This window comes from Pezoporus wallicus, unplaced genomic scaffold (assembly GCF_028554395.1).
Source record: "Pezoporus wallicus isolate ANWC-B61680 ecotype Strahan unplaced genomic scaffold, APGP_CSIRO_Pwel_v1 contig_6644, whole genome shotgun sequence".
Lineage (NCBI taxonomy): Eukaryota > Metazoa > Chordata > Aves > Psittaciformes > Psittacidae > Pezoporus > Pezoporus wallicus.
The window spans coordinates 145,319-168,928 of NW_026637098.1; the positions used below are offsets into that span (position 1 = coordinate 145,319).

Genomic DNA, 23,610 nt, shown 5'->3' on the forward strand with positions numbered 1-23,610 from the left:
ATGCTGCTCCGTATCACTTCCCAATGGATATCGTGCAGGAGAAGGGATGTGCTGGAAGAAGGCTGAAGTGCAGGCACCCAACAAGGACCCCAGATCCCCTCCTCACCCCGGGAATGAGGAATCAAGCTCAGGCTCGAGAGGCTCCATCCCAGCACAGCTCCATGGAGGCAGCGATGGGGCATCACCCAGCAGGTACCTGCCCCGCACTAAAGTGCTCCGGGTCCCCCGTGTCCCTGCCTGTCCCTCGGTGCTCCGGCTGTCCCAGTGTGCCCGGGCTGGGGGGCATGGCCATGGGGCGGTCCATGGGATGCTGGAGCTATACAATGTTCTCTGCCCCGGGCAGGGGGCCCTGGGGGGGGCCGGGGTCCTGCTGCTTGTGCAGCTGCGCCAGCTGCAGCACTGGCATGTTGCAGAGCGGGCAGACCTTGCGCACCTCCAGCCACTTGATGAGGCACCTGTGGGGGGGAAACACAGGGGAAAGGGGGTTATGGGGTGCTAGAGATGGGAAACCCACAGCTGGGACCCCAACACAGCAGTGCTGGGCCCTGACACCCCCTTTTAGTGCCATTATCGGGCCTTTGTGTGTGTGTAGATACAAGGAGTATTCATAGACTGAGCGCGGTGTGGGTCGGAAGGGAGCTTAAAGCTCATCCCGTTCCACCCCATTTCTGCCTAAGAGCTCATCTCAGTCTCCCCTCGGGCAGGTTCAAGCCATTCCCCTTGGCCTGTCCCTACATCCCCTTGTCCCAAGCCCCTCTCCAGCTTTCCTGCAGCCCCTTTAGGCACTGGAGCTGCTCTAACAGGAGCCTTCTCTTGTCCAGGCTGAACAGATTTACATGAAATTCATATATATATGAAACTTCTATATATATTTATATAACATACATGAATTTATGTATGTATATATAAACATATGTTAAGTATATATAGATATAGATGTATATACACATTTATTTACATATGTATATATACATATTTCATAGAATCAAAGCCTCATGAGGACCACCAAGACCAACTCCCAGCTCGGCCCAAGTCCAAGCCCTCATCCAAGGGGGATGTCCAAACACTCCTCAGACACAAGCAGCTTTGGGGCCTTGTTTCCCAGCGAGCTGCAATGCCTATAAATGGGCATTTTATCCATAGATACTGAATTATACATGTAAATATGAATATACACACATAAGGATGGACATACCTAGAATCTTCGAATGGTTTGGGGTCAAAAGGACCTTCAGATCATCTAGTTCCATGTTTTGGAATATAATACATAATTAATATAATGTGTGTGTATATATAGATACATGTATATATCTATCTATAAGTGGTTTTGCCAGCTCACAACTTGACCATCGCTGCTCCAAATGCTCAAATTCAAATGCTCAAATTCATTCCAATTCCCATTCTTTCCCCCTGGGATTGGGATTAGGCTGGGCTAAACCCGGCCTGAGGAGCAGCAGCACCAGGAGCCCCGACCCAAGGGCCTTTGCAGTGCTCCCGGGCAGGATGCAGGGCAGCCCTGCTGCCCACACTCACTTCCTGTGGAAGGCATGTTTGCAGGGACAGATCCCCAGCTCGTCCTTGGGCTTGAACTCCTCCAGGCACACGGCACAGATCTGAGAGGGGGGAAGCAGAGAGGAGCGGTCAGGGCATGGGAAGTGGTTTTGTGCACATGGAAACCCCAGGGACACCCCCAAACTGACCTAAACCCAGCCTGGTTTGGGTTGGAAGGGACCTTAAAGCTCCTCCAGCCCCAATCCCTGCCACGGGCAGGGACCCCTTCCACTAGAGCAGCTTGCTCCAAGCCCCTGTGTCCAACCTGGCCTTGAACACTGCCAGGGATGGGGCAGCCACAGCTTCTCTGGGCACCCTGTGCCAGCGCCTCAGCACCCTCCCAGGGAAGAGCTTCTGCCTAAGAGCTCATCTCAGTCTCCCCTCGGGCAGGTTAAAGCCATTCCCCTTGGCCTGTCCCTACATCCCTTGTCCCAAGCCCCTCTCCAGCTTTCCTGCAGCCCCTTTAGGCACTGGAAGTTCCCCCTTGGCCACTTCCCCCCTCCTGCCCCGGTGCTCACCTCATCTCTGCCTTTGCCTGGGGGAAAAAAGGGGAATTTGGGTTCTGATGCCAGTGCTGGCGGCAGGGAGGGAAAATCCCCCCTTTGCCACGGGGAATTTCCACTCCTTTGGAGCTCCAAACCCTCCAGCCTGACCCAGACCCCCCTAAAGCCTTCCCAGGCTTCACTGCACAACCTCTGGGATCCCAGGCTGAGGCTTGGGTCTGCCTTTCCCAATGGAAAGGACTCTGGAGCCTCCCTGGAGCAACAGGCACACGGCTGGGATGTGCCAGGAGGCTTTTGGGTGCACGAGGACAAAAGCCACACTGCTGCCTGGTGCCCGGGATGGAGCTGCATCCATAGGGATAACGGGGATGAGAAGGCAAAGGGTGCATCTCTATCCCAGCGCTGGAGAAGTCAATGGCTGTCATCCCAGCCGAAATGTTCCCCTACACTGCATTTTCCTGATGTATTTTGGCTATTCCTGGGGATTTGGGATATTCCCAGCTGTTTGTCCCAGCCCCCCTGGCTTGGGAGTCTCCCTCATCCCCAAACAATGGCCAGCTCCGCTGCCAAAATCCCTCGGGATGAAGCAGGCGGGCACCAACACCACAGGAGCCATGGCGCCTGTCCATACGTTCCAGAGCACCATTGGCTGGGATAATCCCCAGGGAACACACACATCTGGAGCTCCAGGAAGCCCTGGGAGAGGCGGATGATGGGAAAAGGGGGAAAACCAAAGCCAGATCCACAGGGATGAGGAGCTCAGCAGCACTTTCCCCTCCGCACAGCTCCTTGTGAGCGCTGGCAGCAGCCCCTGGTGTTGCTCAATCCCCCCCTGTTCTGCTTCCCAGCATGGCACATCCCAAATCCCAATGCCCAAAAAGGGATATTTTCCATGGAGCTGGAGCTAAACCGCTTCTTCCAGCCTTTCCCAAATGCCAGGGAAGAGCTCGAGCTGCTCTGCCCCCTGCCCCATGGACCCATCGTCCGCTCTGAAAGCATCTGGGCTGCGGATGGAGGGGATGGAAGAGGATGGAGGCTTAACCCAGCCGTTCCCAGGCACATTCCCAAATCCCTCCTGCAGTCAGCTTCTCGCCCCGGGAAGTGCTTTCAAGCCCCAGTGCTGGCAGAAACCCCACTGCAAGTCACGTTAAGGGGAGCGCATCAGAAACAGGAGCCTCAAGCCAGGACCGTTCTGTCCCTGTCTGCAACTCCTGCCCTTGGGAATCAGCTCCTCGGCTGTGGGGAGCAGAGGGTGAGGAGGAATCACGGGGCAGGCTCTTGTTGCTCTCATCCCAATCTCCCCTCTGCCAGGTTAAAGCCATAAGGATGCAGTGAAAACTGAAAGCACCCGGGTGGAGGAGGGTGCTGGGAACTGGCTGCATCCTACCTGCGCCTGTCCTCCAGCCCCAGTGTGAGGAAGAGGAGGGTGAAGGCCTCTTTGCCACTACTCACCTCATGCAGGTTCAGCTCCTTCACCTTCTCCTTGAGTATAACCTGCAACACAGAGCACTCCATCAGGACGCAGCTTCTGCCAGGAGTATGCATAGGAAAACCCTCCCCAGGGGTCCCAGGTGATTGTCCCAGTTTAACTGGAACCCCCCCAGTACACTCAGCACAGCCATGGAGCACTGGGGGCCAGGAAGAAGGCAGAGCTGGCAGAGCTGTAACCATCACCCCAAGGACCAAACCCCCCCCCCATATTTAAACCTCTTGTGCTTCCTCACTCTGCCACAAGCTCCTGCATGGACATCGGCTGCTCCAGCTTCACTCCATCCAGGCTAAATGCCTGGGGAGGGCTATAAATCTAGGATGATCATGTGTTATCCTATCCTATCTCATCATATCATATATCATATCCAGCCCAACTCCATCCAGTTTCCTGCTTGAACAGCAGATTGGAGGCAGAAAGATTCCACAAGCCCTGGAGACGATGGGGCATTGAAGCAGGATCCTGACATCGAGCCTCTTGGTCGTGTTCCTTTAGCACCGGTGTGTGTGGAAAGCCAGGTGATGTTCCCACTGAGACATCCCTATGAGAGCCCCGTGGCTGGATCAGAGCAGCCGGGTCCAACCCCAGGAGCAGATCTGGACCCAACATGGTTTGGCCATGAGGAAGCAGTGGTGTTATTGCTCACAATGGGAGATGTCCCCACTAAATCAGTGGGGACAGAGGTTTACGTGGACATTGCGACTTCCCTTTGGTGGCCAAAGGCCTCCCAAGGAGAAGAACAGCAGAAGGAAAGCTGATGGAGTGACTGCTTCAGCATGGATTTGGCACTGAGGAGAAGAGAACTTAACTTGCATCACCTCACCTGTTTGTAGGCGTAGAGCTCTTTGTGTGCTTGATGTCTGAGCCTGCAATCAGAACAAGGAGAAGCATGAAGACTGGGCAAGGAAACAGGGTTTCTGCACCCCCTCCAGCGTTTCATTTCCCTCCTTCCCTGATTTAATGCCCTTCTTTCTTCATTTCAGAGCTGAGAATGGCCATGGGAAACCACGCATCCAGGCAGCTGGGAGAGCAGCGTCTCCATCCAGAAGCACACAACCTCCTCCTCTGCTCCTCTCTGACCTCCCTCGTCTTCCACGCAGGCACCATCAAGTTACCACCAGTAAGACCAGCAAGAGCTGTTGAATAAACCAGGAGCTGCCATAAATCCCTACTACAGATCCCTGCTACTGAACTACCGCTGCTGCCAGCAGGTCCTACACTGGATGTGGTACCTTCTTCCTCAGACCCAAGGGGGAAGGAGGCCTTCCTGCACAGAGGTTTCCCACTGAAGCCCCCATCACAATGCTTGGGCAACGCTGGGTTCCTCAAACCCAGCTTTATCTTCCATTATAAGATCCCTTGAGCTGCTTCTGCCCCCCCCCCCAGACCGAGGAAGAAGCATTCAACAAGAGTCATCTGTGTGGCTGAGCAAGCAAAGGATGGTGCTCACCCCAACACCGGCACAGAAAGCTTTGGAAGGGAAGCACCAGGACATCTTCCATCTCTCACTTCCTATCCCAGGGGTAATTCAATAGCCAGAGATAAGGAGATGCCAAACCCACAAGGAAACAAGCCTTCACCTTGGGGGCTTTTTCCTAACCAGGAGAGCAGGAGGGGGGTGCTGTGTTAAAGGATGGGGAGACTGAGCAAAACAGCAGGAACACATCACATCCCTGCACAGCTTTCAGCTCAATCCCAGCACAAACACAGCCTGAATGGAGCCCGGATGGAGCAGCCCTGAGGAGCAGCACTTGGGGTGTTGGGTGAGGAGAAGCTCCCCATGACCCAGCTTCAGTGAGCACTTGAGCCCAGAACCCCCCCCCTGTGTGCTGGGTGCACCCCCAGAGCGTGAGCAGCAGCTCAGGGAGGGGATCCTGCCCCTCTGCTGCGCTCTGGGGAGACCCCCCCTGCAGCCCTGATCCAGCAGCACAAGAGGGACGTGGAGCTGCTGGAGCGAGGCCAGAGGAGGCCATGGAGATGCTGCGAGGGCTGGAGCAGCTCTGCTCTGGAGCCAGGCTGAGAGAGCTGGGCTGGGGCAGCCTGGACAAGAGAAGGCTCCTGAAGGGGAGACCTGAGAGCAGCTCCAGTGCCTGAAGGGGCTGCAGAAAAGCTGGAGAGGGGCTTGGGACAAGGGATGTAGGGACAGGCCAAGGGGAATGGCTTGAACCTGCCAGAGGGGAGACTGAGATGAGCTCTTAGGCAGAAGATCTTCCCTGGGAGGGTGCTGAGGCGCTGGCACAGGGTGCCCAGAGAAGCTGTGGCTGCCCCATCCCTGGCAGTGTTCAAGGCCAGGTTGGACACAGGGGCTTGGAGCAAGCTGCTCTAGTGGAAGGGGTCCCTGCCTGTGGCAGGGGTTGGAGCTGGAGGAGCTTTAAGCTCCCTTCCCACCCAACCCATGTCATCCCACGATCAATAAAACATCCCTCCCAACAGCAGCCCAGTTCCCACATCCCAGCGGATCGCTCTGGCTGGAGAAGCTGATCCTCCTCAAATCAGTACCTTTAAACCCCCCACCTAACACTGCTCCTCATTTCAAGACGTGCCATTTAGTGAAGTGCTCTGCAGTCTCACAAAGGGCTTTCCGTCAGATGTCCCCGAGTGTCTGCAGCGCTTGGACAACCAGAGCAGCATCGTCCCCATCTCCAGTGGGATTTCAGCTGGGAAACTCCCTTGCCTGTAGTTTCACTTCCCAAAAAGCTATTCCAGGGCTGGCTCAACCCCTGCCCGTTTCACCCGGAGCTCTCCGAGGCTTCCAGCTCCCACAAGGCTGCAGTGGGTGCTACATAAAAAACAGGATGTAAAATACATCCCTTTTGTGCTCAAAAACACCCCCATAAATGGTCCTGGACCTTCAAAGTTGAGGAACGACTGCGAGAGAGATGCAATAAATCAGCTGCTGAGCCTCCCATTCCACAGGGAGCCATCCCTGCTCCTCCAGTGCTGCCGCCTGGCAGGGAACCTGCCTGCAGAGCCGGGGATGAAAGTGGGGTCAGGATCCCTCCACCAGTGCCCCCGAGCAGCAACGGGAGCAGAAGATGCAGGCACAATGGAGCGAACAGGCTGAAACCAGCCCGATCCGCAGGGATGCCGGCGGCTGGGAAACTGGTTATGAAAGACAGATGGGGCAAAGCAGGCTGCAGGGCTGGAGGCTGCATAGGAGGGGGGAAACTCTGCCGGCATGGGAAAAGGAATCTGCCCTATGGAGCACTGAGCACCACAGGCAAAGCCAGCAGAGGGAATGTGTTGTGTAGAACAAGGCCAAGACGTGGTGGTGGCATCTGGACGCGGATCCACGCAGCTCGGATGCCACGGGATCAAGGTACACAGGGAGAATGTGCCAAAATCACCCCCTCCCTGAAGGTTATGGGGAAGGGCACGAGCACATCTGGTCCTGAAGTGTGTGAGCTCCGTCTGCCCTTCCGTGCTCCCCTTCCCAAGTCAGGATCCGGGGGCAGTCGGATCCCAGTTGGACCTTACACAGCTGTTGTAATGAGACCCGGGATGCTGGCAGGCGTTATTCCCTGCTGGACACGGGGCTCCATCCATCTCCTGTCAGGAGCTGTGACTCCAGAGGAATGTCTGGCAGATGCAGGTTTAGATAAGGGACCACACAGCGGCTTAGAAACCAGCGCAGGGCTGGAGACTGCGTGTGTACGAGCACCATCACCCATCCACGAATGCAGTAACGGCCTTCCGTGGGGTCTGTGCTCTCTTCCCAAGCTTTCCATGCTTCCCACAGGAAAGGGAGCACCTCACTTACCTGAGTGACTCCAAATCAAGCGAACAACTACAGGAATAAACTGGAGGAAACCCTTTGGCAGGTTTCCCTCCAGGATCTGCTTGTTTCATCGAATCCCAGCCTGGTTCGTGTTGGAAGGGAGCTTAAAGCTCCTCCAGCTCCAACCCCTGCCACGGGCAGGGACCCCTTCCACTAGAGCAGCTTGCTCCAAGCCCCTGTGTCCAACCTGGCCTTGAACACTGCCAGGGATGGGGCAGCCACAGCTTCTCTGGGCACCCTGTGCCAGCACCTCAGCACCCTCACAGGGAAGAGCTTCTGCCTTATCTCCAACCTGAACTTCCCCTGTTTCAGTTTGAACCCGTTACCCCTTGTCCTGTCACTACAGTCCCTAATGAAGAGTCCCTCCCCAGCATCCTTGCAGACCCCTTCAGACACTGGAAGCTGCTCTGAGGTCTCCACGCAGCCTTCTCTCCTCCAGGCTGGACAGCCCCTGTGTCCCCAGCAGAGATCAGACACAAACAGCCACCTGCAGCACTTCCGCTCCTCTTTCTCCCCTTTTTCCCGTTAACTTTTCCAGGCAGAGATGGGAGCACGAGGACAGGACCTGTGCTTTGTACCAGAGCGGTTTCCAGCAGCAGAAGAGCTCAAGATCCACCTGGACTGCACAGACAGTGATGATCTTTGCTTTGCTTTTGGCTGCAATTCCTACTGGATTCCATTTTGATCCAACCGGATTAAAACCATCACCTTTCCTCCCATCCGAGTGGGCAGTGCACTCTCTATGGACGTGGCTGTGAAGCAAAGTGCTCTCCTCCCCTGCTACACCCTTTACTTAATGCCATCAGCTCTGTGATAAAGAGGTAAATACACCAGATGCTGGTTCTTGCACACTCCAGCTGGGGATGCGAGGAGGAAGCATGGGATGCTCTGATCCCACACAGGCGATGAGAACCAGGGCCCAGGGGATGGCGCCATGAGCCCCACACTTGTTGTTTGCCAAACAGATCATAGCATCACGGAATGGTTTGGGTTGGAAGGGACCTTAAACCTCCTCCAGTTCCAACCCCCTGCAATGGGCAGGGCCACCTTCCGCTGGAGCAGGTTGCTCCAATGGGACCAAGACCCATCCAACCTGGCCTTGGGCACTGTCAAGGTGGAGCCACCAGCACAGGTAATCCCATGGCACAGCAAACCCCCTTCAAAACAAGGGCTGGAGGCTGCTGCTTTGGCTCTGTTTTGCCAATAGCAGAGCAGGGGGCAGCGGTTTGCAGAGCAATTCATGAAGTCTCTCTCGAGTTCAGTGCTATAAAGGGCTCGTGAGATGATCTAATCCAACCTCCCATCTATCACAGCGCGTTAAATAGCTCCTCAGTAACAGGAGCCAAAGCGTCTCATCCAGCAAGGCCCCTCTGTCTTCATTTAAAGACATGAGGAGACAGAGCACTTGCCACTTCCCTTGCTGGCTTGCTCCACCGGTTACTCACCCTCTCTCTTACAACAAGCCTCCCACTGCTAAATGTAAAGGTTCATAGAATCATAGAATCATAGAACAGTTTGGGTTGGAAAGGACCTTAAGAACATCCAGTTCCACCCCCCTGCCATGGGCAGGGACACCTCACAATAAACCATCTCACCCAAGGCTCTGTCCAACCTGGCCTTGAACACTGCCAGGGATGGAGCATTCACAGCCTCCCTGGGCAACCCATTCCAGTGCCTCAGCACCCTCACAGGAAAGAATTTCCTCCTTATATCCAATCTAAACTTCCCCTGTTTCAGTTTGAACCCGTTACCCCTTGTCCTATCACTGCAGTCCCTAATGAAGAGTCCCTCCCCAGCATCCCTATCGGCCCCCTTCAGATACTGGAAGCTGCTCTGAGGTCTCCACGCAGCTTCTCTTCTCCAGGCTGAACAGCCCCAACTTCCTCAGCCTGTCTTCATACAGGAGGTGCTCCAGTCCCTGATCATCCTCGTGGCCTCCTCTGGACTTGTTCCAACAGTTCCATGTCCTTTTTATGTTGAGGACCCCAGAACTGCACACAATGCTCCAGGTGAGGTCTCAATATTGAGGTCACAGCACTCAGGTGAGGTTTTCTGGCCTGATCCCACAGACATGACCGCTTGTTGCTTCTTCTTAGGGGCAGAACACACCCAGCCAGGCCTGGTGCCCAGGAGAACGCTCTCAAAGCCCAAACCACCTCTCCATTTGCCAAGTGAGCTGTGTAGATTCAAGCTTCATCTGGGCAAAACACACCCCTGAACCTTCTGAACACCGCTTGTCTGCTCCTTATGCATCCCCCTCCCATTGGTGTCCCAGTTAAAATGGGAACACTGGATGTGGATGCAGTATCCCAGCACGGATTGTGCTAACATCGAGCACGGAGATATCAAGCTGGTTGGGGTGACCCCTTGATCTGCTTCTGCCTTATCTGCTGGGGTGGACAGATGTGTCCACCTTCAAACACCATTCTCTTACTCCTAACTGCAGGCAAAAGGGAGGATTGATGCCCAGGCAGCACAAATAACTGCTGGGTAACCCTGGCTTTGGGCTCACCTGCAAGCTTTATGAGGTTTTGCTTCATACAGAGCTGAAAAATAGATGGAAACGATCAAATATTCAGAGGGAGACACTGAAATCCTGCTTCCCTGCTCTACAAATGCAGGACAAAAGCCTCTGGATAAAAAACCTTAGTGAAAACCTTCTTCCTCTGTGATGGACAAGGGACCAGGCGCCTGTGTTATGGGGACAGAGGGAGGGGATGGGATGGCTGCGTGGCTAGCAGGGAGCTGAGGCCATCTGAAAAGCCAAAAGGGGTGGAAAGAGGATGGAAAAGCTCTTCTACAAGAGGGCTATTGCTGCCACAATTCCCAGGCACTGTGCTTTTCCCCACTCCCCTGCAGCAGGAAGACTTTCTCCTCTCAAGCAGTGGCCCAATTCCCTCCCCAGTGGCCCATAAACCAATTAACACAAGCCCCAAACGGGATCAACCTTTACCCCCCCGCCTCCTGCTCCCCGTTGCGCAGATTAACGCCTCAACCCTGCATCATTAATCTCTAAACTGTGCTGTTGAACGAGCAATTTGTGTCCCATAACCAACCTGACGGGCATTAAACATTCCTTACGCACACAGGACACGAGTTACTCATTAAAGAGGACAACCTGTTGAAACATTAAGCAGAAATGGAACCACAAAACATCCTTTTCCAGCCTTTCTGAGCGGCCGACTGTGTTTGCAGAGAGTCATGGAATCAACTGGGTTGGGAAAGACCTTTAAACTCACCCAATCCAACCATTGCCCAGCACTGCCAAGGGCGCCACTGCCCCATGGCACTGAGGCCTCGTCTCCACGCTGTGTGAACACTTGCGGGGACGGTGACTGCAGCCCTGCCCTGGGCAGCCTGTTCCAATGCCTGAGCACCCTCTGGGGCAGGAATTGTTCCTCAGCTCCATCTAAACCTGCCCTGGGGCAGCTTGAGGCCGGTTCCTCTTGTCCCATCCCTTGTTCCTTGGGAGCAGAGCCCAGCCCCTCCTGGCTCCATCCTCCTGTCAGGCACTTGTAGGGAGCCATCAGGTCCCCCTGAGCCTTCTCTTCTCCACACTGACCCCCCCAGGTCCCTCAGCCCTTCCCCATCACACTTGTGCTCCAGGCCCTGCACCAGCTCCAGTGCCCTTCTCTGGCCCCGCTCCAGCCCCTCAATATTCATGCCTTTAGGACCCTACAGACAAATACATCCTGGTTTTAAAGTGGAGAAGGGAATTGCCTGTGTGACTGGGAGCTCTGAGACGCACTGGGGAAGTGGGTTTCAGTACTCACTGTGTACACACTGTGCACGCAGGCTCTGTTAGGGATAAACATTTGCTCTCCCACTACACGGCTGAGCAAACCCACTGGTGATGAGGCCAAGTTAAACCACTTCAGGGATCGCATCAGGTTGGCACAAGGCACGTTACGGAAAGCCAAGGCGATGCCATCTTCTTTTGGGCATGGAGGGACGAGCAACAGGCTCATTCTGAACCAGGGCAGCTCCTGAATGCAGCTGGGGAACGCTCCCTTACCTGATCAAGTAGCAACAGAAGAGCAAACTGAGGATGAAGACGAAGATGGCCGTGCCGAAAACCACGATGTATATGTTGAGAGGCAGGTTCTGGAACCCGATGTTCGGCATCCTGAAACTGTAATGCTGGAAGTCTGAGCTCATGGGTAGGCTGCGGGAGAAAACACATGGACAGGAGGCTCCTTTAGCAGCATGGGGATGCCCTTTGGACACCAATGGTCCCCCTAAAAGGAGCATGGGGGAAGGAGAAGGCATTGAGCAGCGCTGCCTCCTTGCTCGTCCCCCCTGGGGTGCCCAAAACTGAGCTCCGGGCTCACACCACTGAAAACAAAGCAGGGCTGCATCAGCCAGGGCTGGGATTCTTCTCCTCCCGCTGGGAGTTTCTCCTCCAGCTATTTTCCCCTCGTCCCTACACACATCATCGTTCAAGTTAAACACCACAACAGACGGACGGCAGGGATCTGCAGCCAGTTGCAGCCAGTGTCCCCCAAGCCCCTCATTACTTAGACCGAAACACTGGAAGCAGCCAGAAAAACCTCGTAGCAAAGCAGGTTTTCCTTCCTTTCCCCTCCTGTGCTTTCCAAACTGATTCCTCCTTCCATAGAAATCCCCCCTCCCAAAGCATGGAGCATGGACACGAACCGGCGCGGGTTCAACACGCTCCACACAGAGAGAACGAGGACGACATTCCCATCCCCTCCGCAGCGCTGCCAAGGAATTACAGAAGCCATAAAAGAGACTTGGTTTGGGTTTTTCCAGGGAATTTTTGCAGGTTCCAGCTCTATTCCTCAGCCCAACCCCAAAGCTGCTTCCCCTCAGCAAAGCCCCAAAGGAGATGCAATGATTTGAGCTGTCCACGCACCACGGCTCGCACCAAACCCTCCCTCCCCTTGGAGAGACCAAACTAAACCAGGAGCAGCTGCCTGGAATAAGGATTGCAATGGATCCCCTCTCTCATGGCTTTTAGGATGCACTGCGCAGGATGTGAGTACGTTACCATCACCCTGACAGGGTGCTCTTCAGGGGTAAGGCAGGAACCAACCCGGTGTCTCTGTCTCCCCACGTTAACACTCAAAGCCAAGCACATCTTTCCCCCTTCCCTTCATGACTCCTTCCTTTTGCGATCCTTCTTTGAAGCATTCACCCCTGAACGATCACAACCGTCCCTGGCCAGGCAGAGAGTTCACCCCCAGCTTGGAAGAGGCAGTTCAAGAGCTATGGCTCGTGTTCTCCTTCCTGCCCACAGCACAGGGCTGGACGGGGCACGCACCGAAGTTCCCCAACCAGCAGGGAAAGTACCTGAAGCCTGAGCCCTGTTTCCTAAATACAATTACTGAGGGATAACAAAACCCTCCCCTGGAGCAGGGGGTTTTCCAGGGAGCAGTAATTGCACCTCTCCCACTTGTACACGGGGTGAGGAGGTGGCACCTCACTGCTTCAGTCTTTACCAGGAGGGTGCTGAGGCGCTGGCACAGGGTGCCCAGAGAAGCTGTGGCTGCCCCATCCCTGGCAGTGTTCAAGGCCAGGTTGGACACAGGGGCTTGGAGCAAGCTGCTCTAGTGGAAGGGGTCCCTGCTGTGGAACTGGATTGAGCTTTAAGCTCCCTTCCAACCCAACCCATTCCATGATGATTCTAAACCCAAACCATACCGGGGAGCAACACCAAAACCCAACGCATCCTGCAAGCACCCCAGTGCTCCAAGCAGCCTCCTCGCTCCTGCATCTCCTTTCCCCCTTCAGATCCTGTTTCTGCTGAACCTTCTGCTCCTTCCTCTCCTCTCCCATCCCCTCTGCATCACTCACATCCCTGCTGATGGGACACACTCACCTTTCAGCCCCTTGCCCGCACCCTCCTCGCGCCCCTCGCCGAAGGCAGCATCTCCACCATTCCAGCCCGGAATTCCCAGCCCGGAGCCTCCTCGCTCCGGCTGCTTTCGGATTCCTCGGCTCGCTGGAAGTTCGGAGGCGATTTCTGGGAAAGCCTGGATTTGATTAAAGCCTCCAGAGACCAACACGCATGTTCAGACGCTCCCGGCTCAACGGGGATACGCTACAGGAGCTCGGAGACGCGGCACAGCCCCCTGCCAGCACTGGTAGGATGGGGTTTTATAGCCCAGCAACCACCCTGCAGCTCACACTCCTCCACCAATGCTTGCTCTGCTCAGCCCAGCCTGGTTTGCTTTGCAAATCAAGGAGGAAAAGCCCAAACCAGCCCCGAAACCTTTGTTCCCAGCTCTTGGCAGGGTTAATGCACAGCTCATAGGCTTGGGTTTGGTTTCCATGCCCTGCTGGGTCAAAGGGATTTGACACGGTTCAGGGGCTCTCCCCTCTGTCACACTCATCCATGGAGGATGTTTTGGCTGGAGGATGAGGCTCTGCCTGTCCCTGCCTGCACTGGGGCTGATGGTCACTGGTGTTGGCCAAGGTTTGGGTGGCTCCAGCTCCTCAACCACTCCAAGAGAAGGTCAGAGATGCTCCATGTGGGAAAGCTTCAGGTGCAAGGAAGGAGAAAACATTCTTGGAGAAGAGGCAACACAACCAACCAGCACTGGACTATTGATTTCCTTTCCATTATAACTCCTGCAACCGGAGATGCTCTTCCTACCAAAGGCAGGGGGTTCAATCCAGCTCTTGCATCGGGAGATACCACAGAAGACCAAGCACAAAAGCAGACGATGGATAAGGAAGATCCAGGCTGCATTTAGCATCTCATGAAGCCAAGAGAAACCCCTTATGGTCATGTCCAACTGATCCATGCAGCTTTTCCACCAGTCCCCACGACCCCAGCTACAAACCATCCCACCGCCACCAAACAACTGATCCAGAGAAACAAAGCTCCATCCCACACACCCCATCCTCCTTTCTTCTCCCAGTGGTACCTAATATTCTGCCCCCAAAGGACACCCCCAATGCAGCCATGCATCCCTACCTGCCAGCCATACCGCAGCACTCTGCCCCCTTTGGTCCCCCACGGTGCCGGTCCAGATTCATCCAAGCCTTGTGTGCAGTAACCTGCCCCATATCAGAGCAACCCTGGTCCATGTCCTCCCTTCCTCATGCTGCCGAGGAGGGTTATGGCAAACCCCATGGATGTGAGAGGGGAAAAACTCCAGTTGTGCTGCCCAGGATGCAGGAAACTGTTAACTTGAGCAGACTCCAGTGAAATGGGATGAGTTGAAGCAGCCAAGCTTTGGGGTTGGGCTTTTTTTGGCCTTTCTGGAAGTGGGGGAGGAGGAGGATCTGTATTTTAATCTGCTTCAGATTCGTGAGAGCACAGCCAAGAGAAATAAAAAAGGAGCCATAAAGAAGGATGAAAAGTTTCTGGTGCAGAACAAAAGCCTCCCTGTTGCTCTCTGCACGGCCACGGCATTGCAGATGGTCCTCCTGGGGCACCCACCACAGCCCCGGGATGGAGACTGGGATGAGCTGCCTGTAGAAAAGGGGGTTGGTACCACAGAAACACTCACCCAAGGAAGGATTTCCCCAGTGGACGGGACCCTCTCTGCAGTGTGAGGGGGGAATCATAGAATAGTTAGGGTTGGAAAGGGCCTTAAGATCATCCAGTTCCAACCCCCCTGCCGTGGGCAGGGACACCTCACACTAAATCATGTCACCCAAGGCCTTGTCCAACCTGGTCTTGAACACTGCCAGGGATGGAGCATTCACATGAATCCCAGGTTGGAAGAGACCTCAAGCACCATCTGGTCCAACCTTTCCAGGCAAAGCATCACCTGCACTGGATGTCCCAGCACCCTGTCCAGCCCAGTCTTAACAGTGTCCAACGCTGGGGAGCCACCACTTCCCTGGGGAGATGATTCCAATGCTTGTTCTCATGGTGAAACATCTTCCCTCCTGTGTCCACTTGGAATCTCCCCAGCAGCAACTTGTGCCCATCACCCCTCGTCTTTCCCATGGGGCTCCTTGTCCAAAGGGACTCTCTGTCTTCTTTGCAGCCCCACTTTAACTACTGGAACACGGTGACAAGGTCTCCCTGAGCCTTCTCTTCCCCAGGCTCAACAGTCCCAGCTCTCTCAGCCTGGCCTCACATTCCAGGAAGATGCTGACTTGCTCCTCTATAAAAGGAACCTGCCACGACGGCACAAATGAAGCAGTGAGGAACGTGGGCAGGTGCCTGCATCGTGCCCTGTTTCTGCCCTCGTCTCTGCCTGCACATTGGTCCATCGGGTCTGTGTGTCCTCACAGAGCATGAAATCAAGGGGAGAGGAGCCCTGAACATGGAGGGCTGGGAAGGCAGCACCACTGCTCCGGCCACCAGCAGCACTCAAGCAGAAGGAATGAGTTTGCTGAAGAAAGATGAAGCTGGGGAATGAGTGGGGAGAAAACAGCCCTGAACCAGGGAAGTGCTGGGAGAGCCGCAAGGGGTGGCTGGAGAAGAGCTGCTCTGGTGCAGATAAAGTACATACGTCTACATACATGCGTATTTCTTTATGATATGTGTATTCATAGAACCCCAGCCTGGTTTGTGGTGGAAGGGACCTGAAAGCTCATCCAGTTCCAGCTTGCTCCAAGCCCCTGTGTCCAACCTGGCCTTGAACACTGCCAGGGATGGGGCAGCCACAGCTTCTCTGGGCACCCTGGGCCAGCGCCTCAGCACCCTCCCAGGGAAGAGCTTCTGCCTAAGAGCTCATCTCAGTCTCCCCTCGGGCAGGTTCAAGCCATTCCCCTTGGCCTGTCCCTACATCCCTTGTCCCAAGCCCCTCTCCAGCTTTCCTGCAGCCCCTTTAGGCACTGGAGCTGCTCTCAGGTCTCCCCTTCAGGAGCCTTCTCTTGTCCAGGCTGCCCCAGCCCAGCTCTCTCAGCCTGGCTCCAGAGCAGAGCTGCTCCAGCCCTCGCAGCATCTCCATGGCCTCCTCCGGCCTCGCTCCAGCAGCTCCACGTCCCTCTTGTGTCCCTCCTTCTTGTCCTTCTGACATTGCAATATACCAGTGTACGATAGTGCATATATACACTATGTACATATATACATCAAACAAAACCCCCTTCACCTAAAGCAAAGGAGAGAATGCCTGCTTTCCCCATTCTACATGAAGGGAACTGGTGGGTGTTTATTTAACAATACAACAGCTTCCAAAATCAAAAGGGAATGGGGCTGTACACAGGCACAGGGAAAGAGCCAGGAATGGGAATGCCACAAAGCAGAATGACCCCAGCTCATTCTTTACACCTTCCAGTGAATAACCCGAGTGGGGCTGAGCACATCCCCAATCCTTCGATGACTCCACAACAACGAGCCCTAATGAAAAGCCAGGTTATGGCTAATGGCACACTGGGAAGTCAGGAGGTGAAGTGCTACAGGTCAGCATTAGCTCACCGGCTTCACAGCGCTCTGATTGCGAGCTGGGTGGTTAAGGCAAACCTAAACAAACCACCGGGTCAAACTAATCCCTGCTGTAATCATAGCAAGCACTTAATCAACAAGACCAACCTCTGCCCCAGAGCTTTCCTGAGGAGCTCTCAAAGGCACTGACAGAGGAAGCAGTTCGTTGCTCACAGGTAGAGAAACTGAGGCAGGGAGGAGGGGATGCTGCTGGACCGCTGCAGGTGATGCCACGAGCATCAGTGATGGGCTAAAAGCCACAAACTGACTCTTTCCAGCTGCTTTGCTGTGTGGTTTTTAAAGCTGGTCTAGCGGAAGGTGTCTCTGCTCACGGCAACGGGGTTGGAACTGGATGAGCTTTAAGGTCCCTTCAACTCAAGTCTGATCCTGCGAACCTTTAACTGGGGAAACTGGATGGAGCTGGCGATCTCCCACAGCATCCCAAGCGAGCGAATCCATCCCATCTCCAGGTAACACCGAGCTTTAAAAACCCAACCCACCCCGACACGGGCAGGCTCGTGGAAAGCAGGAATCTCAAGGGAAATAAAATGCAATGTTAACCCTCCCGGATAAAACACTGGATCGATGGGAAAGGTTTGAGGCGGGTGCGAGCGGCATCTCCAGTTTCAAGGGCGTTACGCAAGTCCCCAGCGGGTTTAACACGGGTTTAAGCCAAACGGTTATTAACTGGGTTGAAAGTTAAAGTGTGAGCAGCTGAAACACCCCGAGTTGTAGTGGGCAGCAGAGCATTCTTCCATGCAACAGACCCACAGCATAAAGGTTAATGCGTGGCTCGGACTAATGGGATAATGCAGGATATTTGCCGCAAAGAGCAGTGACAAGAGGTGCCTAACGCCAGGGCAAACCCCCCCCCTCCCCCTTGTGAACCCCAAAAGGAAAACACAGCCCCACCTGGAGCAGCTGGAAGGAATTTCCTTCAGCTCCACCTCTGGAGCTGGTCCAGAGCAGTGGGAAAATCACAAGCAGCTGCAGGGTAGCCCCTGAACAGCATCAGTGTCACCAGAGAGATGCTGAGATGCCACACGGCCATGTTGCCTTCACATGGGATGGAACAAAGGGAGATCTAAGTGTGGTTCCGGCTGGAAGCCATCCTTTGCCATCCCAAACTGGGACAACAGGATTGAGATGTGTTGGAAGGGAGCTTAAAGCTCACCCAGCACCAACCCCTGCCAAGGGCAGGGACCCCTTCCACTAGAGCAGCTTGCTCCAAGCCCCTGTGTCCAACCTGGCCTTGAACACTGCCAGGGATGGGGCAGCCACAGCTTCTCTGGGCAGCCTGTGCCAGCGCCTCAGCACCCTCCCAGGGAAGAGCTTCTGCCTAAGAGCTCATCTCAGTCTCCCCTCTGGCAGGTTCAAGCCATTCCCCTTGGCCTGGCCCTACAGGCCCTGGTCCAAAGCCCCTCTCCAGATTCCTTGGGGGTGGTGCTGGATGCCCGTTGTGTGCCCGGACAACCAAAGACTCCAAAGTGACCTCCAAGCACGAACCGCTCCAAACCTTTGATCCCTTCTCCTCGAGAGTGAATCCGATGCTTTTTTAGTCCTGGAATCCGGAAATTTCCTGGCTGAGTTCCCTGGCTGACACCCAGCACGGATCCTTAACCCTCTCCACTGCCTTCGGGCTGGGGAACACTGGGACAATGGGACAGCAAAGCCTTTATGCTGAATACGCGGCAGCACAACTGGTACCGGTGCCAGTGTCAGTGCGGGGTTTGGATTGTGGAGAGTTTAAATGATCCCAAATGATAATTTCAATGATCCCATGGCCTTAATGCACAAAAGCACCTTTAAATGGGAAAGTTTATGCAGAAAACAGCTCAGCTCCCATGGCTCAGTGTAAAGTCAAGGGCTTTCACCCACCACAGGTTTGCTCAGGGCTGATTTTGCAAGTTCCAGGAATGAAGGCAAAAACAAACAGGGAAAACCAACCCCAAAGCGCAGATCAATAGGGCCTTTAGTCCCGTCTGCAGCAGGGGGGGATGGAGTTTGGAGGAGAGCCCTGCCTGGGTCCTGGTGGATCCCGGGAAGGAGAAATGCAAATCACTGCTCAGGAGGTTTGAAGGGGAGCTGGCAGCTCCTCCCTGTGAAACACACACACAGGCTGCCCAAGCAGGGCTCTATTCACTTCTTGGGGATGAAATAACACTTGAGGAATTTTTTCCCTTTGACCCTAGGGATATTTAAGGGCTTCCCCCCCCCCCTTTTCCTGGCAGCAGCTCCAACGTCACGACTTGCTGAGCTCACTCTTCCTCCCCAACATGTGGTGGGAAAGGATGTGCTGCTGCTCCCTTCTCCTGCCTCCGGCCCGTATCATGCGCACAGCGGTGGAAGCAGAAGGCAGCAGCCCCCTGGTACCCTGCATGGGGTCAGGGTGATGGGACCACATCATCCATCCCTGCCTCTATCCCTGGAGAAGCATCCCCAGACCACAAAGTTCAGGTGCTGGAATATTTACTAACATGCATGTTAGTAAATGAATTTGTGCCCAAGCAGCCAAGAAGCCACCAGCATCCGGGCCTGGACCAGCACCAGTGTGGCAGGAGGGCCAGGGCAGGGACTGTGCCCCTTGTGATGGGCACTGGTGAGGCTGCACCTTGAATCCTGTGTTCAGTTCTGGGCCCATCACTACAAGAGAGACATTGAGGTGCTGCAGTGGGGCCAGAGAAGGGCACTGGAGCTGGTGCAGGGCCTGGAGCACAAGTGTGATGGGGAAGGGCTGAGGGACCTGGGGGGTTCAGTGTGGAGAAGAGAAGGCTCAGGGGGGACCTGATGGCTGCCTACAAGTGCCTGACAGGAGGATGGAGCCAGGAGGGGCTGGGCTCTGCTCCCAAGGAACAAGGGATGGGACAAGAGGAACCGGCCTCAAGCTGCCCCAGGGCAGGTTTAGATGGAGCTGAGGAACAATTCCTGCCCCAGAGGGTGCTCAGGCATTGGAACAGGCTGCCCAGGGCAGGGCTGCAGTCACCGTCCCTGCAAGGGTTCACACAGCGTGGAGACAAGGCCTCAGTGCCATGGGGCAGTGGTGGCCTTGGCAGGACTGGGTGATCTGAAAGGGCTTTTCCAACCCGGTTGATTCCATGATTCCATGATATTAACTGAAAACAAAGCAGCAAAAGCCAGGGCTGGAGTCAGGCAGCACCGCATGGATGGCAGCTCCCCACCACACACTGCCCTATTGCCTAGTTTAGTGGGAATAATCTTCCACCATCATTTGCAGTTTCATTTCCTTGTTTGCAGGAAACAGGTTCCTTGGGGAAAGTGAACTGGAACCTCCATGAGGAACACTCCGTCTGTGCTGCTGAAGGGCCAGACCAGAGAGGCTGGTGTTAAACCATCCAGGGAATGCATAAATTCCTGTGTGATGACACAGAGAACTGGGGGGGGGGGAAGTGATGGGAGCTCCCAAAGCATCACATCTGAAAGGGAAATCCCACTTTGATCCAGGCATCTCCAGGCTGAACAAAAGCAACTGGCTTTCTGCGGAGCCCATGAGCAACTGGCCTTGTCCTCTCTTGTATACTGAGAGGCAGATGGAATAACTGACCTCCTGCAACCCTTCTCCCTCTGATCCCTAAGCTCCTTTAATGGGGAAGAAGAAAACCAGTGCAACACCCAGGGATCAATAATCCCTACAAAATCCTGCTGCCGGCGCTGGGAATCCCAGCTGCCACCCTGTAAAGGCAAGGAGAGGAGGCGAGCACAAATTGGGATGCAGGGAGGCATAATGCTCTCATTTACACTCCATAAGGTTGCTAGGCTATGGATTTTTGGGGGCATAAGCTGAAAGGGGATCCAGATGGCTCGAAAGCCTTGTGGTGGAAAAGCAGCGTGAGGCCAGAGAGGGAAGAATTCCTCTTTATGCTGCTGCCGGCTGCTCCCAGATCCTGGATTTCAGCGCTCAGGAATGCTCTCTCCACAGACCCTTTCCATGGCACCGTTTCTCTCCGCAGTAAAAGTTAAGGAGAAGAGGTGGTGGGATGCAGAAGAAGTGTCTGGATATGGAAAAGAGTCATTCAAGCAAGTCCTAGGGAGGAGCTGCCCCCCAAAGCCCACGTCGGCTCTGCAAGGGCTGTATTTTAGGATGCTGAGGGCATGAAACAGCCTTCAGGAAAAGCCAAACCAACCCAGAGCTCATCCTGCTGGGAATTCACACTAATGCCACGTCACTGCCACTGCCTGCTTTCCTAATCCTTCCAGCAAAAGGAGCCTGTGCAGCCTGCCAGCCCTTCCCTGCTTCCAACAGAACTGGCTTTTGGAGGGGGGGGATCTTTTTATTGCTCCTTTTCCTCTGCTAACAGAATCCAGGAGGATTTTGCCACACTTCAGAATCCAGCTAAAAGCCCTCCCCGGAGCCATATGGATACAGGACACAAACGGCTTCACTCCCATGGGATCCACCCAAGGAAAGGTGGCTGCAAGGATTATAAACCCCTCAAAATTGAGCTGCAAATGGAAAGTGGAAGTTTTCCACTCCTGGATTGCAAAGCCAAGTGCTATAACCTCGCTGCTTGATGGAGATAAATAGGCATGAACCCAACGTATGCATCTCCTATGCTGTCACACAGGGCTCAGCACTAATGGTGATCCCATGGGATACCATCCTCCTTCTATGCTCTCTCTGGACTCATGGCCTCACCTTAGTGGGATGGAGAACATGAAAGGACCTTAAGCTCAAGGGTAACAGCACCCTGTGGGGCTGTAACCTGGAGGCAATGATAACCACACATGAACTGTCAGCATCAGACACCAGCAGCAAGAACTTGGCTTCTTAGATGGGTTTCATAGAATCACAGAATAGTTAGGGTTGGAAAGAACCTTAAGATCATCCAGCTCCAACCCCCTGCCATGGGCAGGGACACCTCACACTAAACCATGGCACCCAAGGCTCTGTCCAACCTGGCCTTGAACACTGACAGGGATGGAGCATTCACAACCTCCCTGGGCAACCCATTCCAGTGCCTCACCACCCTCACTGTAAAGAACTTCCTCCTTAGATCCAATCTAAACTTCCCCTGTTTCAGTTTGAACCCATTACCCCTTGTCCTGTCACTACAGTCCCTAATGAAGAGTCCCTCCCCAGCATCCCTATAGGCCCCCTTCAGATACTGGAAGCTGCTCTGAGGTCTCCACGCAGCCTTCTCTTCTCCAGGCTGAACAGCCCCAACTTCCTCAGCCTGTCTTCATACAGGAGGTGCTCCAGCCCCTGATCATCCTCGTGGCCTCCTCTGGACTTGTTCCAACAGTTCCATGTCCTTTTTATGCTGAGGACACCAGAACTGCACACAATGCTCCAGGTGAGGTCTCACGAGAGCAGAGCAGAGGGGCAGGATCACCTCCTTTGACCTGCTGGTTTCTCAGAGTTTGAGCCCTTAAATCAGTAAAACCCCAAGTCAGGGACGTGCTGCTGCTAAAAACCCACCCAACTTCCAAGCAGGTTACTTAAAATTGTGTTTCTCTTGCAGCTGACCAACCAAAACCTGCTGAATGCTTCCCAACTGCTTCAGAGCTACTGGGGCTTCCTCAGGCAGCGAAGCTAAAACGCACCAAAGCATCCCTCAGGCATGAAATAGTTTGGTGTCAGATCTTTACACATTCCCAGGCGTTGAATCGCCCTCCTAGAAGGCAAAATAGATGAGTGGCACTAAGGAGGTGGCTTAGCAACGAGGAGGCAGTGTCTGCTTAAAGGTCAAGAGAGCACTTGATGCTGGGAGCCCTCGTGTTTGGTTTGACTATGAGGTAAAGAGACTTCCAGGGAGTCTGGTTATTAAATACATAGACTCCTGGAATGGTTTGGGTTGAAGGGACCTTAAAGCTCCTCCAGTCCCAACCCTGCCACGGGCAGGGACCCCTTCCACTAGAGCAGCTTGCTCCAAGCCCCTGTGTCCAACCTGGCCTTGAACACTGCCAGGGATGGGGCAGCCACAGCTTCTCTGGGCACCCTGTGCCCTGTGCACCAGCATCATTTAGAACCGGTCTATAAAGCCAACACTTTCCCCTCCTCAGACATCATTATCCATCCCTTCAACCCATTCCTACCCTTCCCTATCTCCTCCAAAACCCTGGCATTTGAGGGGAAAACCCGTGTCGAGATGAAACCCAAAGAAAGGTCCCACCCCTGTGGGGATTTTCGGGCAGCATCACCAAGAAGCATCATTGAAATTCCAGGGGAGAAGGCAGTTTTCCTCCGCTCCACAGGGAATGCCATGTTAAATCCCATTTGGATTCACAGAACAAGGCTGCTAAAACCCCACCGCGGCGTCTATTGGCACATTTCAATGAAAACACCGCGGCCTCATTAGTATAGTGGAAATTATGAGCTTGTCTTTGTGTATATTTCAAAGCTTGCCTCTGAAAGTAGGTTGGGGCAGGGCCAGGAATTCCTGGCTTGGAGCTCCTACCACTCTCAGCACTGGGGATTGCGTGGCTCACACAGGTCAAGCGGCCCTGCAGCCACTGACCCAGGAGAAAGGGCATTTAAGTTATACCCTGTGGGGTAAGGCTCAGGGCAATATTGTGAGAGGAGGCAGAGCAACAGGGTTTGAAGTGGAGCCTCCTCCAGCTCAGCTCCACGCATGGTTTTCCTGGGGAGCACGCCCTAATGAAAGCACAGATTGTGATTAAGAGGATGCAGGAATGTGGGTGTGGGGAGTTTCACCCTGCTCCCACTGCTCCAAACAGCCAGGGTGAGAGCATCCCATTGACCAAAAAGCTCTGTTCCCTTCTGGGAATCCCAGCCTGGTTTGGGCTGGAAGGGACCTTAAAGCTCATCCAATTCCAACCCCTACCAAAGGCAGGGACCCCTTCCACTAGAGCAGCTTGCTCCAAGCCCCTGTGTCCAACCAGGCCTTGAACACTGCCAGGGATGCAACCTGATCGAGTGAGTCCAGAGGCACGGATATACTGCGAGCAGCTCTGCTCT

The 23,610-nt window shown here is 54.5% G+C and overlaps 1 protein-coding gene across 3 annotated transcripts in view; it reads right to left on the reverse strand.

Moving 5' to 3' along the window:
- The window catches only part of RNF24 (ring finger protein 24), a 28,239-nt gene continuing 4,629 nt past the window's right edge, over window positions 1-23,610 (reverse strand). The window contains exons 1-6 of one of the 3 annotated variants that reach the window (XM_057403215.1): window positions 13,164-13,377; window positions 11,337-11,486; window positions 4,367-4,409; window positions 3,507-3,548; window positions 1,534-1,613; window positions 1-455 (exon numbers count right to left, since the gene is read on the reverse strand). In XM_057403215.1, the coding sequence (XP_057259198.1) occupies window positions 317-455; window positions 1,534-1,613; window positions 3,507-3,548; window positions 4,367-4,409; window positions 11,337-11,479 (447 nt within the window). In that variant the 5' untranslated portion in view covers window positions 11,480-11,486; window positions 13,164-13,377 and the 3' untranslated portion in view covers window positions 1-316. Of the gene's footprint in view, window positions 456-1,533; window positions 1,614-3,506; window positions 3,549-4,366; window positions 4,410-11,336; window positions 11,487-12,197; window positions 12,283-13,163; window positions 13,378-23,610 lie in introns of those variants that run through there. The other 2 variants (XM_057403216.1, XM_057403214.1) reach the window with 2 other exon arrangements.